This window comes from Paroedura picta, chromosome 5, assembly GCF_049243985.1.
Source record: "Paroedura picta isolate Pp20150507F chromosome 5, Ppicta_v3.0, whole genome shotgun sequence".
NCBI classification, from domain to species: Eukaryota; Metazoa; Chordata; class Lepidosauria; order Squamata; family Gekkonidae; genus Paroedura; species Paroedura picta.
Window position 1 is genome coordinate 50,023,073 of NC_135373.1, and position 17,950 is coordinate 50,041,022.

The window sequence follows — 17,950 nt, forward strand, 5'->3', positions numbered from 1 at the left end:
CTTTTTACAGGGTCTTCAGGCCCAATCCCCAGGCTAAGAACCACAGGCCAAGAGCCCACCGGCTCACGCTAAAGGCACACCACTGATGAGGAGGAACCTTTAAATGCCCAGAATGACCACCTTCCAGCAGCAACCACAGAGGGTGGGATTAACAATCAACCCCAGCCAAATAGACCCTCCTCACTCAACAACAAATCAGACAAAAGAAACTACTCTTCAGCAGCTTATAAGCACTCACTTACCCTCTAACTCAGCAGTTTGTTAATACACCCCAGCAATTGGAGGGGGGAAGCAGACTGCCTCCCCCCAAAAAAAACCCACCGCTCAACTCACCAGCAGCTTTCTCCCATGTTCCCAGCCCAGCTGACTCAATCCGTACTTTCCTAGTTAAATTGTGTCCACTGAAGGCAACACAAAAATCAAACTAACAATTCAAATACTGGGTTTAGGCTGCAGTCTTATGCCCTCTTTCCTGGTAGGATGCCCCTGTCAAGACCACCAAGAGACATCCAGAATGTCTGCACTATTCCTCTTGGGGAGTCGCTTGTGCATTCTGGAACCCCAGCACAATGTTTGACAGCCTATATACATTTGTTTATGTGCATTTTACAGACCACTCATATCAACCTGCGATCAAGTAAGAGTTCATTTTGTTTCCCTTTTTTGCCTGTGTTATCTGCAAGGATCTGAAAACAGCTTACAGGTCAAAATGCAGAGCTGGTATTCGCAGAAATACCCGTGAAACGCTGGCTTCATGGTATTTGCTCTCCAAAATGAAACAATGCAGATGCCTAGCTGGAATTTGTTGCCATCTAGGTGACCTAGAAACTATCTAGCAGCGAGGAACCGAAGTAAAGGAATGTCTCTGACACGCAGGCATGTGCTTCAACATTCTTTCCTCCTGCCTCAGCCAAACTCATTTACAAATCAGACACTGATATCTCAGGGCTGGTGCATTTATCCAGATGCAGATACTGAGCTGCCGTATTTCTGTTGTAAGGCAAAACTGGAGCAAAGCTCATTTATAACCTCTCAAGGCCAGCCTTGTAGATTTTATGTGCAGATATACTTGAATTTACTGGAACCTGTACTGATTGACAAAAAACTAAGCAGTAAACTTTCAAAATCTTATTAGCTGGGGTTGATCAAAGCACTGTTTTATTTGTAGCTAAGTTTCTATTTTCTGCAAAAAAAATATTGGCCAAAATAACATCCTGTGTATGACCTGCTCAGATACTAACCCTAAAACTGTATGATAGACTAGGATGAATGATGTAGGCTGAGATTTTCTGTAGGTAACTAACTCTAAATAGGGTAAACTTCTAGAGATTTGGGGGTGGAACCTAGAAAGGGTGGGATTTGGAGGGAGGACTTCAGTGGAGGTATAAATACCATAGAATCCAACCTCCAAGCAACCAAGGTAACTGATCTCTGTCTGTTATAATTCCAGGAGATTTACAGTAGGGTTGCCACTTGCCAGCTCAAGGTTGGGAAATACCTAGAGATTTTGGGGGTAAAGCCTGAAGAAGGTGAGTTGGGTGAGGGGAGGGATTCCAATGGGTTATAATGCCAGAATCCAGCCACCAAAGTGGCCATGTTTGCTAGGTGAACTGATTTTTTTTGCCTAGAGATTAGTTGTAACAGCAGCAGATCTCCAGCTACCACCTGGAGGTTGGCAATCCTATTTTCCAGGTCCCACATGACTGCTAAGACCATCCTAATCAGTGTTACACCAATCTAAGCAGTCTGACTTCAGATGTAAAGCTATTGGCAAAAGAATGTGCCACATGAGGGATTGTAACTGGGAATTCCATCAAAGTTTGTAGCCTTGTCATATAAAAAGTATATTGTATATAAATGGTGCCAAAATGCTGTAAAGAAAGAAATGAACCAGAAACCCTAGCAACAACAAGGGGAGGGGGGGAAGTTCTGTAACAGTAAAAACAATATGCTACAAAGCCAAAATGAAACAAGAAGGGCCTTTTTTCCTTAGCCTTAGTTTGAGCGGTTCTATAAGAGCGGTTCTATATCAACACAGGTTTCTCCCTAAACTGGAGAATAGCTTAGCTGATGAACAAATATTTGCAGTGAACTGAACTGTTTTCCCATGGCTTTCCCCTCTTAGGGAATCATGTTGCTTCAAAAATGTTTCTTTTTTATTGGTGTTGACTGCACACTGTGGTTTCCTCATCTTTGTCTGGCAGTGTGAAAAGAACCAGGACACAAGACCTCATCATGCAAAGTATTTTCAGTTGCAAAGTTTTTGAACCAAGTCTTTGCCCATCAGGAAGGCAATGTTGCCACATAGCATACAGTAAATAATATTAAGAATATTACTCCCACATTCAATAAAAAATAGCTTGCACTTATCAGTAACTTGTTGTTTGTTGAGTTGTCTTCTGTGCAGCGATATACTTGGGAATGCACATGTGCAGGGCTGCCACCAGAAGAAGCATCCTAGCCCTAAAGCTCTGCAAAAGATGCCTTCCCCTTCTTGGCATGCATGCTCACCTTTCCTGCCGAAAATAACATGTGCCAAGGGGGACTGGTGGCATCTTCCCCTCGGTTCTCCTATGATGCTAGAGCTCCAGAGTAAGAATGCTGTCCAAGGACTGATCGTTCTTTGCCTCTGTTCTCATCCTGAGCCTGAAATCTTCATTAAGAGATGCTGGTAATGGGTCATCCACCACTTTACCAGGAGATGGATCTGACATCAGAGTGGGACCCTTCATCTTCAGGATCAGAACCAGACTACCATTCCTGGTAGGAGAAAGGTAAGCCATAACAGAAGTGCAGTCAGTGATGGAAGGGACAAGCAGAGTGGAACTGAGGTATACTGAGGTGTTGCAGGTAGTACACCAGCCAGGGGCCCTTGGAGAGCAGGTAGGCAGTCAATGGAGGGCAGTCAATGGATACCATACCAGGGCTGCAGGAGAAGCTGCGATGGAAGTGGCTGAGAAGGGCCCTGGGGAACCAGAGTGGTGGTGCTTGGAGCCAGGTTCTTGTCTTCCTTCACAGGAAGAGGTGGAGATTCAGACGCTAGATCCCCCACAGGGATGGAGCCATCACGTTCCAAATCTTAAGGCTATCATTCTAGAAAAAAATTATTTTTGGTTGGAACATGATTGTTTTCTTCCAAACTAAGGGTGTAGCCATGGGGTCACTTGTAGCTCCTTGTTCTTTATTTACGATCAAGAGAAGAATCCTTTTTTTCAGGTCATTCTATATTATGTGAAGTATACTGACGATGTGATCTTAATTAAAGATGTTTTCATTATATCTGCCCTGATGGTATGGCTTAATACCCTCCATTCAATTTTGACTTTTACTGGTAGCTATGGAACTGAGAAGGTACCTTTTTGGGATATTTTACTTACTGTTTCTAACACTGGCAGCATAGTATGCTCCCTTTGCAGGAAAGCTACTGATTGTAACACCTTTCTCCATTATAATTCTCATCATCCATTCCAAATGGGAGTTTCCTTGACCATTCACAGAGTGGGACCTTTGATCATTCATATTGTATATTATCTTTGAGACTGTTATGGAAAGAATGTATATTTAAAATGTTTGTATACTTTTTCTAATTGTGTAATAATTTTTGCATTTGAGATATCTTTGTGGTATGTTTATTCATCACTTTGATTCAACAGCAGGATCTGATGCCTTGGTAGTCCTTGGGAATGGTGGAACCAGTTGTTTCTCCTGATGTTTAGATTTTGATCTAACCTTCTTGGGAGGAGGTTTGCATGTGCTGTGGTGTGGGGCCTTCAGTTCCAGGGACCGGGACTGATGTGTATCCAGGGTCAGAACAGACTGTACAGATGACATCGACTGAGGTCGAGTAGCAGACTCCTTTGTGACTGATGACTTTGCGGCCAGTTTTTCAGAGCCAGAAGGAAGCTGGGTGGCCCTGTCACTCCTAGTCATAGGAGTGAACTGCTGGCAGTGCTGGTAAGCTCCTAAGCCAGCTGTAGCCAAACTGCGGCCCTCCAGATGTCAATGGACTACAATTCCCATGAGCCCCTGAGCATTTGCTGGCAGGGGCTCATGGGAATTGTAGTCCATTGACATCTGGAGGACCTCCCCTAAGCTATGCCAGAGTCTGCAAACGGAATACTCGTTCAATTGTGACATTTTAGTGCTGCACGGTGGATAGATACTCCTTAGGCGAAGGAGAAGGGGAGAAGAAGGAAGTGCAATTCCTTAGTCTGCAGAGTAAATGAGGAGCAAAGTAGTTAAAGAAGAACTATGGGGTAGTTGGCACTGTTCCCCCTCGGTGCACATTGTTTTTGGTGGGAAGGGCATATATGTGTGTGCTGAGAGGGGAAGTGGTACCCTCTGCAGAGCGGTAGAGCTAGGAAGCTTCCCCCAGTGGCAAGCCTGTGTGTGCACAATCCCAAAAGTAGAACAGCACAGCACAGAAGAATGAAGATGAACTTTTGTTTCCAGTAGAAGACTCACGGAAACCATCAAATTTCCACCAGATGGTGTTGTTACTTTGAACACAGGGAGATATGAGTACAGAAAGCAGAAACAGCCGTATCCAGCCCATTTGTGTTTTGCAGCTTCGAGTGATGCTCGGTTCCAGCATCAAACGAAAAGCAGCAGGCCGAGTAAAGTTAGCACAGCATGCAGTCATCTTCACAACAAGCAACTTCAAAACAGCCCAAGTTTCACAGTGCAAAACCCACAGAAACATTTGTTGGCGAGAGGAGCTATAGCAAAAAAACATACAAAGGACAAAACTCTGTGATCAATGCAGCAGTGGAGGTGGGGCTGCCTTCAAATCATGGTCATTAACTTGGGAGTCAGTCTCAAATAAAACACTTAAGATTATAAAACTAAGGGTTTATTTATAGTACAATCTTATGCAGATTTACCATTAAATGTGATTAGGATTGTACTATTAAAGTGCCATCTCAAATTTACTGGATTTAGATGTGTATAACTGTTTAGTAGGGCACCAGTGAATCTAACAGCCTATTAGGAGAAGTGACAACTAGAGATAGGAGATTCAGCTTGGATAAGAACAAGAGTACCTGAATCAACACTGATTCGGGCACTTTGCCAAACCCTGTAAATTTAAACTGACCAAATCAGCTGCATCCAAATCACAATTTCGCTGTGATCTGGACAGTTTAAACTTCAAAGTGAAGGATCAGCTGTTCAGTGCACCCTTTAAATATTTCCTCCCTCAATGTCTTCCCAGGCAGCAGAGAGCCTGCTTTCTTCTGACTGCAATGGCTAGGTGGGGGTGGGGGCATGTCACTGAATAGCTGATCAATTAGGATCATCTTTGCTGCCTGGGAAGGATGCATTTATAGCAAAGAGCACTGCCTGGGAAGACTCATGGGAGGCATTTAAAGAGCCCCAAATAGCTGACCCACTGGTGGCTCTTCCCACACCCAGCCTTCCCAGTCAGCAGAAAATGGGCTCTTTGCTGCCTGGGAAGACTCTGGAGAAGAGGGGGTGAGGCATTTAAAGGGCCTTCACAGCCAACAAACACCAGGACAGGAAAGACTGCAGACTGTAGGAAAGATTGTAGATAAAGCCTCCAGGAAAGGCTGTAAACCACGTAACTCAAGAGCTACTGGCAGATCTGATGCAGAAGAGCCCACAGAAGACCCTAGGAAACATCAAGGAAACTTTTAGGGCCATTCCACACTCATTCAAAATTGCACAATGGTTGCAAATTGAAATCGCTACTGATTTGCTGTTATGCACAACGTTGTTGACAATCTGCAACACTCCGGAAACCGATCAGCAAAAAGCGCCTCCGGAAAGCACTATACTCTTGCAACCAATCTGCAACACTAGCGAGAAAGTTCTGTGCATTACCATTGTTGCGATTTCTGCAAAGTCCCTCCCCCTGCCTCTCTCCTCTGATCTTCCGGCAAAGCGATCGCCATTTTTTTTCTCGGAGCGAGTGGAGATCAACTCACCGTCGAGCCTTCGTTTACCCAGCGAGGCTTCCCCGGCTGCAGTCCCTCCCCAGAGCTGTTTAAAGTCACCAAACACCAAGCAACACACAGCCCCGTTTGACACATGGTGCAGAGAAAGTGGATAGAGAGAAACTTTCTTCATCTCCCATTATTCCAGAATTAAGGACTCAGTCTGTGGAACTAATTGACAGTAGCTTCAAGATGGACAAAACACTCTCTGCAATGGTCAACTGATGTGTGGAACTCCTTGCCACAAGGGGTTGGGTTGTCAACTATGGCCTGGGAAATTCCTGGAGAATTGAGGGTGATGCTGGTACAGCAGAGAATTGTGAGATTAGCCAGGAGAATTGTGAGATCAATTGCACCTGGAATTGATGGTGTATGGTAGAAACTGCTATTTTCCCCAGGAGAACTGACATCCATAGTTTAATCACTACAAAATTTGAGTCCCATAGCACCTTTAGGACCAACAAAGATTTATCCAAGGTGTGAGCTTTTGTGTGTATGCACTCTTCCTCAGACAATGGGAAAAAATCTACTGACAGGGATTCTTGCCCCTTATGCGGAACACATCCACATAAGGGAGGGGGGGGAGACACAGCCATTCCACACTCGTTCAAAATTGCACAATGGTTGCAAATTGAAATCGCTACTAATTTGCTGTTATGCACAACGTTGTTGACAATCTGCCACACTCCTGAAACCTATCCGCAAAAAGCGCTTCTTTATAGCGCTTTCAGGGAAATCCCAAAAAGTGGATTCACCCTCCGGAAAGCGCTACACTCTTGCAACCAGTCTGCAACACTAGCGGGAAAGTTCTGTGCGTTACCATTGTTGTGGTTTCTGCAAAGTCCCTCCCCCTGGCTCTCTCCTCTGATCTTCCGGCAAAGAGATCGCCATTTTTTTTTCTTGGAGCGAGCGGAGATCAACACACCGGCGAGCCTTCATTTACCCAGCGAGGCTTTCCCGGCTGCAGTCCCTCCCCAGAGCTGTTTTAAGTCACCAAGCACAAAACAACACACAGCCCCGTTTGCTGGTTTATTTTCCCTTTATTTTTCACTCTATTTTCGGCCGAGAATCGCACCCGTGCGGGGGGGGGGTATTTTTTTTCACTCGGGGGGAGCGTGGCAACGATGAAACCGCAGCTCAAACACCACCTGCTAGCTAGATGGGTCTCTCCGTTGCAACGAAACAACGCAGATTTGTTGCAACGTGTGTGTGTGTTTTTTTTTAAACCTTCCTTAAAGGGAAAGGGGCTTTTCGGGAGCATGATAACGGCCGCCCATTGGCTGCTCGTTTGATTGACGGCCCGGGGCGGGACAAAGCTGGGCAATATCGCTTCCTGGCTAGCGATTTTTGCCGAGGCCAGAAACCTGTGGGAAATGATAGAAACGCAACTGGATTCCACTACAAAGGCAGGTATGTATAACGACGAATTCCACTATTTAAAATGGCGTTTTTTCATTCCGTGGAATGGCCCTTAGTTTGGAGGGGGTGGGGAAGTTCTTTACTGTGCTTATCTGATGGCCTCATGTCTGGTGCTCTTCTCAGTCCATGGAGCAAAGGCTGGATGGTCTGTACTAGGCCCCTTCCAATCTTTTGATTCTATGAGTTGTTGATGATGAAACTTAATTTTGGCCCCAAATCAACTCCAAAGAATCATCAGAAAATAATAAAACACAGGAATGAGACAAGCATAAAACTGAGATTAAAGGGACAAAAGTAAAATCCCACTGTAACAAGCAGGCCAAGTTTCTGGGACTCAACCAGCTCCTTGCATATACTGCACGTCCCCAGGCAAAATTTGGCAACTTGGTGGGTTATCTCCTGAGAGGTGCCTACAAGGAGAAGAGAGACATAGGTTCTTCTCTTCCTAGTGTAGTTGACAGAACTGGACCAATCTATTGATGTCAAATGTCACTGTAGAATGAGTGATACAGCTGGACATGTTCAATAGACTCTCCTCTCCCTGTATGTCATAGACAAAACCATTGAGAGAGCGGGAGATGACATTGGCTTTCCTGTAGGAATCAAGATAGATCATTACAGTGTGCTAGGGTAAATATTCTCCGATATTTAGAGGTCTCAAGGGATCTAAGATAACCTGCTGGCTGAAAACATTTGGCATGCTGCAGAATAACTAGATATTTCTGTATCTGTGCCCTCTCTGATTGTATGTAATGATCCCAGCACTGCTGTTTGTTTCTTTTGCTTTTTGATACCCAAGATGCAGTAAAACTTGAGGGGAGAGACCATGCTCCTGGAGTTTCCCCTCAATCGCTCTTAATCAGGTTGAGTAGTGGTTGTTAACAAAGATCAAAGGGGCATGGCCCACTGGATTGAAAATGAGTTTTAGCCAGTAGGTGGATATGAGTAGCTACATACACACCTCCAATGAGATCAGCCTAGCCTCTAGTCTGAGAAGGGCTTTCAGAATATATCACAGGACTCAAAAAATCATTTGTAGGCACTTAGATTATACCACTCCCAGTAGGCATCTTTCTTTTTAAATACAGAGCTGGAAACTGTACAAGAGTTGAATGACAACCTCTCCTTGGAAAACTTGATTGCTGTGGGGATAAAGGAGGCCCCTTTTGTGAAGTTGGATCTTGTATTGGTGGAGGTTGCTCTGTGGACAGTCTCTGCAGTGTTCACTGCCTGAGATCTCCAGTGTGCCTGACTGGAAGGTGATGTCAAGGCATTTGAAGATTTTTGTCTGTTCAGTGTTGTGGCCCTCTGTTTGCCATCCATAAAAATCAAGTTTTCACATGCAACCTCATTTATCATTGGCACCACAAATCAGGGAGTATGTCAAGGCAGAAAAGAACCCTGAAATCATTTCCCAAAAGACTAACATTTACAAGCATGTTCTCCAGAGTCCAGACTTCGATGGAAAATAAATGGCCAAAGTGATCAATTACTTTCTCCTGGCCTTCTGATCATTATGTAAGCAAAGGAGTTGCTCAAGAATTTGCAGGGGACAAATGTACCTCCTGTAAAGGGCAACCTTCTCACGCCTTAGACAGCAATAGATTCATCAAGTTCCTGTAACGAATGACCAGCAGTTACGGGGAAAACAGAAGCCCTCTGATGAAAGAAATTATTATTATCTTCTGCCTCCCTCCCATCATTTCATTCACTGTTTCACCCCTCTCTGCAGTAATGCTTTTAGAAACACTTAGGAAGCAGCTTAGAAAATGCTTGCTTACTTATTTAAAAGATTGATCCCCCTGCCCTGGGCTCCCCTGAGTCACTTCACTGAAAGCATGATACCAAAGTTCTGAGGCTTTCAAGCAGGAGGCAGAGGCCAGAACATCTTTCCCTTCTTTTCCTGAGTGATTAGCACTTAAACAGAATGAGCGCTGACACCAACTCCTTGCAGGTGCTCCTTCTCTGGCCAACACCTGGGGCCAATGTAGCCTTCTTCTGCACATTCCCCTCGTCAAGCAAGGGCCCCATAAATAACCTTCAAGTGCTGCCCTTTCTAGAGTGGGACCCAGCATTTTGTGTTGCCCAGCACCAAAACCAAGAACAGCATAGGGTGGGCCAGAATCTGACAGAAAAAAAAAGAACCACAGTGGCTTCTGCTCATGTGTGACTCTCCACTGTGCACTTCTTGCTACTGCTGCAAAAATACAAAAAGTCCCATTCCTGAAAGAACTTGGGCAGCACATACAGTTAGCCACAGCTACACGAAAGGGCTCCCTTTGGAGCAGAAGGGGCAAGAAGCCAAGCCTCAGCCCCACTGAGCTCCCGCCTCCCCCTGGTTCCTATGTAGCGGTTAAGAGCAGTGGCCTCTAATCTGAAGAACTGGGCTTGATGTCCCATTCCTCCTCCACAGGAAGACAACTCGGTGACCTTGGGACAGTCACAGTTCTCAGAACTCTCTCAGCCTCACTTACCTCAAAGGGTGTCTGCTGTGGGAGAGGAAGGGAAGGCAACTGTAAGCTGCTTTGAGACTCCTTTGGGTAGAGAAAAGCAGGGTATAAAAAACAGCACCTCTCTTCTTCACTCGTCTAGAGGAAAAACAGCAGTCACATTTCTTCTGCACAGGCATCTCTGGGGGAAACCTTTTCCTGTCCCTATAAGCCCATCAATATTCTCCCTACCCTGTTGGTTACATGGCCCAGTTACATGGCAGTGCTGAAGGACTGCTGCTGGTGTGGAAACCTTCCATGTGACTCAAGAGAAGCATGGGATGTTCTGCCCAAATGGCACATCTGTGCCATACAATGTGTGCTCCATGGACTTCCACTGAAGACAAACCATTTATTTATTGTTCACCTTTCCGCTTGAGTCTCAAGTTGGATGACACAGTCGAAGTTAAAACAATCAACAGGATGGGACATCAAATAAACAATGCAACAGGATTTGGATTGCAAACGTCTGAAACTACACAGATCATCACGAGGATACGCTGCATATGTCTACATTGCCACAAAAGTGAATCTTCCCTTAAAAAAAAAAAGATAGTAGCACATTATCCCACTGTGACCTAGGTATCTCAGCAGAATCCCCTGCACTACACCGCTGAGATGGGAATTTTGCCCAAGCAACCTGCTATTTGCCCTTTGTCCTGGTGCCCTTGGACTGGGAGGGTGGCAAGCAACTAGCATTCTGAGGAGTATGCCCCTTCTCACTTCCCCCTCTCCACATGAAGCCAGCTGGGTGAACCTTGGACTAGTCACAGTTCTCTCAGAGCTCTCTCAGCCTCATCTCAGTCCCTACCTCACAGGGTGTCTGTTGTGGGAAGAGGAAGAGAGGGCAATTGTTAAGTCACTTTAAGACTCCTTCAGGTAGTAAAATGCAGGATACAAAAACCCAGCTCTTCTTCTTCTGATTAAGCTCCCCTCCCCATTGCAGTGATCCCCAAAGGCAGGTGCCCACCACTACTGAAGAAGTACAAGTGTTACTGCTGGCTGGCAGGCAGAAAGGTACACTGTGCACACTTCATGGGAAAGCAGGAGGTGATAAACTGAAGACCTATGTTTGTCTTGCTAAATACACTGAGATACATCACATCGGACTGGAGCAGGATTGAGTCTGAGCTCTGAGACAGGAACTTTTCATGTTAATGTATTGTCAGAGTTATGATGTGCCACAGCCAAATTATTGGTTGAAGGAATTTGCAGTGAAATGCGCTATTTATTTCAACCAGTGGGAAAACATTTATGCCAGCAAGTGTATACAGAAGCTATTAATACCAGCAACACCCTGCGTGGAAACCAGGCAGAGCAGGGATGGCTTGTCCAGGGCTGAGCAGAAAGGCAAAAGAAGGTTTATCTGGACTACCCTGTCAAGTCCCCAGACCCCGTCTCCCCACTCTCATCACAACCAAGGACAGGCCCCAGATAAAGATCCCACAGGATTTCTGCTGTGTTCTGAAATCCGCAGTATGCAAGATCAAGGCACAATCAATGAAATTTTGCACTAGCTTCCAATTGCAGCAATTATTCCCAGCAAGGACAATTTTTTTGATAATAGTTGCTAGGGCAATTTAGGATTCCTGTAACCAGAGAGATTTTTTTAAAAAAATTAGATGTACAAAAGAGAGAAATCAATTTAGCAAGCATTTCCTTCCACATGGCCAATCAATGATTCAAATGATTATGGCATAAACCCTCCTGGATCGGAACCCCCTTGTTCAAATGTGCTGGATACAAATGAGTGCTCATTCACAAAACTTCACTCCACAGTAAAGGCTTGTGAGCCTTTAAGATGCTGCAGATTCATCTGGGATTATTCTAGAATTTGTAACTTTCATAAGAGCAGTAGTGCTGGATCAGGCCAATGGCCCATCTAGAGCAACATCCTTTTACACAGTGGATATTCAAGACTTTCCCTTGCTGCCGCCCTTTCACTTGCTCTGATATTGGCTCCTAAGGTGACCAGATTTTAACATTGGTAAAGCGGGACACCTTTGACCGGGGGGGGGGGGGGGGTCTTGATTTAAAATTTGGTCTATATGGAGCAACAAAAATTTTCATAGAATGCATAGAACACAATAGTATTGTAATATATATTTTTTACTTGCAACATAAGTACAATTTGCCAGGTGCCCCCAGATGTCCCTCCAAAAGTGGGACAATCTGGTCACCTTACCCTACTGTCTGCAAACATGTAGGTCCCATTTAGTCCCTTAGCTAATAACCTTTGATGTACCTGCCCTCTATGAATTCTTCTAGTCTCCTTGGTCCCTCCTCTGACCTTTTCCAGCACTATAACAGCCTTGAGATGTGGCAACTAGAACTGTACACAATATTCAAAAAGCCATTAATTTCCCATCTTTTCCCTACTAAGCCCTGGCATAGAATTTGCTTTTTTCTTCACTGACATGCACTGAGTCAACATTTGCATCAAGCTGTCCATCATGACCCCAAGATCTCTGTCCTTTATTTCAGAGTCTGCTTAAGGTTAGGATTTTTCACCCCAAATTTTACACTTCATAACCCTAGAAGCATCGCACAAAGAAAATTATCTCATTCCCTGGGTTGCTAATAAACCCCAACACACTATGATAAGCACAGGGCAGTTCCACCACTGCAAGCAAACTGACTGGTGCTGTTTAGAGCCAGGGTGCCAAGGTATTGCACAAACCTCCAGCACGTTTTCTCATGTTTCATAAAATCATTTATCACTTGACAGTAGCCACCTATCAAAGTACAGTAGTGATGTATCAAAACACTCAGACAAATTAGCTCTGCCAACTGTTTGATTCTTTCCATTTCCCCATTATAGCTAGCATTGAAAAACAAAACAAAACACCCTTAGTGGTGTCCTCTCCCCTTCCCCCTGAATCTTAAGGATGTCTCTTGAAGATGGCTTAGGGAACATCCATGAATGTGAATTCACTTGGAGAACACAAGGACGTCATCTTCTATATAGGTGGCCTAGCTGATTTATTTACGATGTGGGTTTTAATTGGTATAGCAGGGATCTTTTCAAGAGATGGGGCTACAGCAAGGAGATCACCTTCTCTGCAAATGCATTAAACCTCGATCTACTCACACAGTAATAGAAAGGAACTGCAACTCTCTAGACAGTTAGTCCAAAGTAGTCCTGTTAACCACTTTCCCACTGCTCTGGAAAAGCAATTTGCAGGAAGCCACTCTTCAGTCTCATTCGAGGCTGCTCAGAAGTGGATCAGCATATGTGCACAGAATGGCACCGTTGTTGTCTGATTCGCCATTCACTCCAAAGCAAGACGATCCATGGAGCTTCCTCTCAAGGAAGCACAAGGTTGATGCGCTGTGCAAACTCAGAAACAAGTCACCGAGACTCACTGCTGATTAAATAGCCAAATGCTCAGACGCACATGCAAGTAAGCCCAATGGGTACCGGTGACACTTGCATCTATGCACAGGATGAGGCTGCATGTCTGCGTTGACATTTGAGCACCATCTGTTGAAACCAGGGGTGAGCACAAGCTGGTAGGAAGCCTCCTTCTCTGCAGCAATGTGCCTGCTTTACTGCGTGGGGCTTATTCCCAGGAACTATAGCCGGGGAGTTCCCTTGCAAGAGACTAAACACATTCCAGGTGGGCCCGAATAAATGACACCTTCAACGAGGAACAGGCAAGCCTCTGTGGAAAGCAGCTGTTCCCCAGGCCGCAGGAGCAAATAATAAAGGCGGGATTTGGCTTAGGCATGCAGGCAGGCAAAAGTAGTAGCAGCAGCCGTAATAGTAGTAGTGGATGTTGGGGTTGGGAGTTTTAATTGTAGGACACTTTAAATTTTGATTATGAATGTTTTAACTGTTTTGTAAACCGCCGGGAGCCTGCTTGGGGGGAGAAAGGCAGTTAATAATAATAATAATAATAATAATAATAATAATAATAATAATAATAATAATAATAATAATAATAATATTGTTTAATATTAGATTTTGAAATTGGGGACCTGCAGAGACGGCATGCAGTGTCTTTGAGGGAGTCTGTTCTCGCTCGCACCGGACTTAAGAAGCGCTTTGGAAAGGCCCCGCTAGAACGCAGGGCCGGAGGGCTGGGAGGCGGGAGGCAGGCGGCGGCGGACTGCCCCCCCCCCCCGTTTAATTAATTACGGCGCGCTGAAACCCGAGCGCTCCTCGGGGCGGCGGCTGATGCCTCGGGCGGCGGAGGAATCCGGCCCCTCCCCAGTCCCCGGGCGGGCTGCAAGGCGAGCGGCGGAGCGCGTCAGGGGGCATCTCTGCCGGGCAGCGCGGCCGGTCCTCCGCGGCAGAGGCACGCGCCTTGGTGCCTTCCCTTCTTCCGAGGGCGGGGACCGGCGGCACGTTGCCTTGGAGGGGTGGGGGGCAGAACTCTCCCGGGCTCCGGGCAACTTGGAAAGTTCCCCAAAAGAAGCCCGTCTGGCCGGGCTCGCCTCATGGCCGGCGAGCCGCGGGGCGCGAACGGCTGAGCCAAGCGTGCCAGGGCTGCCCTTTCCGGCGCTTCTCTCTCGGAGTCGGCCGGGCGAAAGCTTGGCTGCTCCCCTTCAGGGAGGGCGCCTGGCGGAGCTTACCTTTATGCGACAAGCGCAAGCGAGGCTGGCCGGTCTCGCTGGAGCCGCCTCCCGTCCACGACAGCAGGAAAAGCGCAGCCCACGCCGCGGCCGAGAGGGGCGCCGCTGCCATGCTGCCACCGCCGCCGCCGTCCTGCGCGGACTCTGCTCCAGGTGCCGCCGAGCCGGCGATGCTCGACCTCCCTCCCCCCTTCCTCCCCGCGGTGGCAAATCCTGGCCCCGCCGCGCCCGCAGAGGCTGCCCTGGCGCGGCTTCCCGGCTACGTTGCCTGCCGCCGGCGCCCCGAGCACAGGCTGGGATCGCCACTCCCGCGCCGAGGCGAGGCGGCGCCCGAGGGGGAGAAGCTGCCCGCCCGCCCCAACGCAGCCCCTGACTCGCCTCCCTGCCGGGCTACAGGAATGGCAGCGGCGGAAAGGGGCTGCCTTGGCCGGCTTACCCAGCCACGTGCCGGGGAGCTCTACTCGCTTCGCCACCCAATGGGGAAAGACCTCCTTCCGAGCCCAAGCCCCAGGGCTGCCTTCCCAGCGACAGGCAGAAATCCCGCTGTTCGTTTGTCTAGATAAATGTGTCCAAAAACTAGCTACAAGTGCTTTGCAAGCAGTAAATCTCTTCACCAAGTAAGGTTGCCAGCTTTGGGTTGGGAAATACCTGGAGACTTTGGGGGTGGAGCTGGGAGTGGGTGGGCTTCGAGGCAGGGAGGGATCTCAATGGAGTCCTCCTTCCAAAACAGCCATTTTCTCCAGGGGAACTGATCTGTTACCTGGGCAGGATCCCCATGTCCCACCTGAGAACTAGCATCCCTATCAAGTGAACCTTGCAGGTTGGCTCTGTTTGTGGCCGGGGTAACAGACCAGTTTTTATCCTCACCCCAGTGCTTTCCTTTTTCACAAAGACCCCAATTCATTTGTTCTGGGTAGAAATAAAGTTTGATTTTAGACTGCCCCAAGTACAGTTGGATTCTGTGGCAGAATGGGGATTTGAACCCGGTCTCCCAGATCTTAAACCTGACCAGCTACCCAAGGCACCTAGCAACTTTCACACACTCCACACTTTGGCATGGAGAGATCCCCACCTTGCCATATCCTACCTCTGAAGGTGCCAGCCACAGTTACTGGCCAAACGTCAGGGCCTAAAACTACTGGACCACGGCCACACAGCCTGGAAAACCCACAACCACCAACATCAAAAGCTATTGCTTTATTTTTCTCTGTACTGCATAGTGCAGAGCTTCCGTCTGCTTCTAAGACAGAACAAAATTTGTTACATACTTGGGATGCTTTTCCGTATTTGAAGTAGCTCCCATTCAAGGCAAGGCTGGATGGCAAACCTAGAATAATTCTGCTGTCCTTCCTGAACGAAGCTCGATAAAGAACTGCTGCATGTGCCAATAGGGCTCCCAACCTCCAGGTGGTACCTGGCAGTCTGCTTTTACAATTGATTTCTGGACAACCAAGATCAGTTCATCAGAAGAAAACTGCTATGTTGGAAGGTGGATTCTATGGAATTGTACCCTGCTGAAGTCCCTCCCCTTTGCAAACCCTGCTCTGCCCCAAAGTCTCCAGGTTTCCCCCAAAATGGAGTTGGTAACTCTATGTGCCAAAGCAAAAATCTATATTCCACCTACCCAGTTTTCCTTGTGTGGCTAACATCAAATTTGCCTCAAATTCCCTTCCCTACAAGGAGGTTGACTGAGCTATAGCTGTTTACACTGATGGTCTCCTCATTGCCATTTTCTGACTTGCTCTGCTTTCTGAGAAGGACAATACAAGGTCTAGCTATGCTATTTTAGCTCTTCTAATAGATGTTTGCTTTCCAAAAATCCAAACTGTCTTTACCACTTGCCTGGAAGTTTCCAACCCACCATATTCAGTCATCAACATCTAGATTGAATGAGCAATGTATTGTATACTATAGAGTCAGCCATCGTGTCTATACTTCTTGCCAGTAGGCTTCATCAGGGGAATCTGTCCGTCTTTCAATAGTTCTTAAAAAAGGATAGGATTCTTTTGAAGAACTATTAAAAGATGAACAGATTCCCCCAGCCAGAGTAGCTAATTTTGCACCGGAGGCAAGAATACAATATGATGTCCTCCTATACTTGTGACAAAGAAGCAGGCAATGGTAAATCATCTCTCAACATCTCTTGCTTTGAAAACCCTTCAGGGTTGTCTTAGGTCAGCCATGACTTGACGGCAGAACAGCATACTTTCATAGTAGTTATTTTGGTGAAACGGTAAATATGCACATCAGGTTTCTTGGGGTTGGCTAGCATAGTTTGGCCTCAGGCACTTGATTCCCAAGTAAAAGAACAACTCATTTCTCCTTAGATCCAAACAAATGGCATTCCTTAATATTTAACATCCTTGACAAGAACAATAGAAAAAATGCAGAACTGGATACAGGAGAACTGTCTTTGTTCTTATTCTGCATTCATTCACACTTATAGTCTTCTGAGGCCTTTTCTGCCAGCATCCCAGGAATCTCCTCTCCCTAGTACTTCAGTGAAGCAGCTCCCTTCATGGGCTTTGGAGAACAGTCAGCCCCAGCCAAAGCAATGTGGAGTTCTCAGCTCCCACCATCCCGGCTGATCTACAGTATGGCTGAAAGGGTAAGGTATTTTTCTTGAGGGAACACTCTGCTGCAGGTACTTACATTTATGCTCTGTTCCTATTCCCGGAACTCCTTCACAACTCTTCCTATCTGTCACCTGGCTGATCAAAGTCTACTTATATGTTGAGGGTTTTTGTTTTTTAAATCTAACTTCTGATTGGCTGCTATTATAGTTTACTGTATGGGTCAATAAGATTGCTTCTTCCTGCTGTTTTTCCCTAACCAAAAAGGAAGAAGGGATCCAAAAAGATAGCAACAAGTAATAAAATTATTAAAGTTCAAATATCAAGTCTGTTTTCTTTATTTGTAGAAATTGTAAAACCATCGAACCAAAACAAGACTCTGGATTACACACTTTTTTCCAATGTACATATTAGCACCATCAATGGTATACCTCATAGAAATTTTATTTATTTATTTATTTATTTATTTATTATGTTTATATACCGCCCTCCCCGGAGGCTCAGGGCGGTTTACATGGGACATAAGAACAGTACATGAAACTGTTCCACAACATGGAATAATAGTAATTTTTTTCTAACAGTTATTTCCTTTAGTTATTAGTTCTAACAGTTATTTCCACACTTCTAGTATCAAAGTGGCTACCAGCTCTCAAAATTTTCTGCAGACACTTCTGTCAATTAGCAAATAGGGTCTGGAGATGTATAAATTTATATTTATATTTAAATATAAAATACATAAACCAACACACATGGACAGATAGGCCGATTCTTTTATTGCGATATCATGGTAACAGCAAGCCAAGTGATATTTGCTTTGGATCAAGGTCATTGGGGGGGGGGGAGCCCAGATGGAATCTTTGTCTGGGGGCCCATGGTAGCTCTCAGCAGCCCTGGCACTTGACTGCAAGCCATCTGGCTGAGAGGATTTGTACTCATC

At 46.1% G+C, this 17,950-nt stretch overlaps 1 protein-coding gene across 2 annotated transcripts in view; it reads right to left on the bottom strand.

Moving 5' to 3' along the window:
* Positions 1–14,896, bottom strand: part of SEMA3E (semaphorin 3E) — a 136,702-nt gene extending 121,806 nt beyond the window's left edge. For both annotated transcript variants that reach the window (XM_077337859.1, XM_077337856.1), the window contains exon 1: positions 14,441–14,896. Coding sequence is in view for 1 of the 2 variants with exons in the window: in XM_077337856.1 (XP_077193971.1) it covers positions 14,441–14,552 (112 nt within the window). In the remaining variant the exon portion in view is untranslated. The remainder of the gene's footprint in view (positions 1–14,440) is intronic.
* Between the last annotated feature and the right edge of the window lie 3,054 nt (positions 14,897–17,950).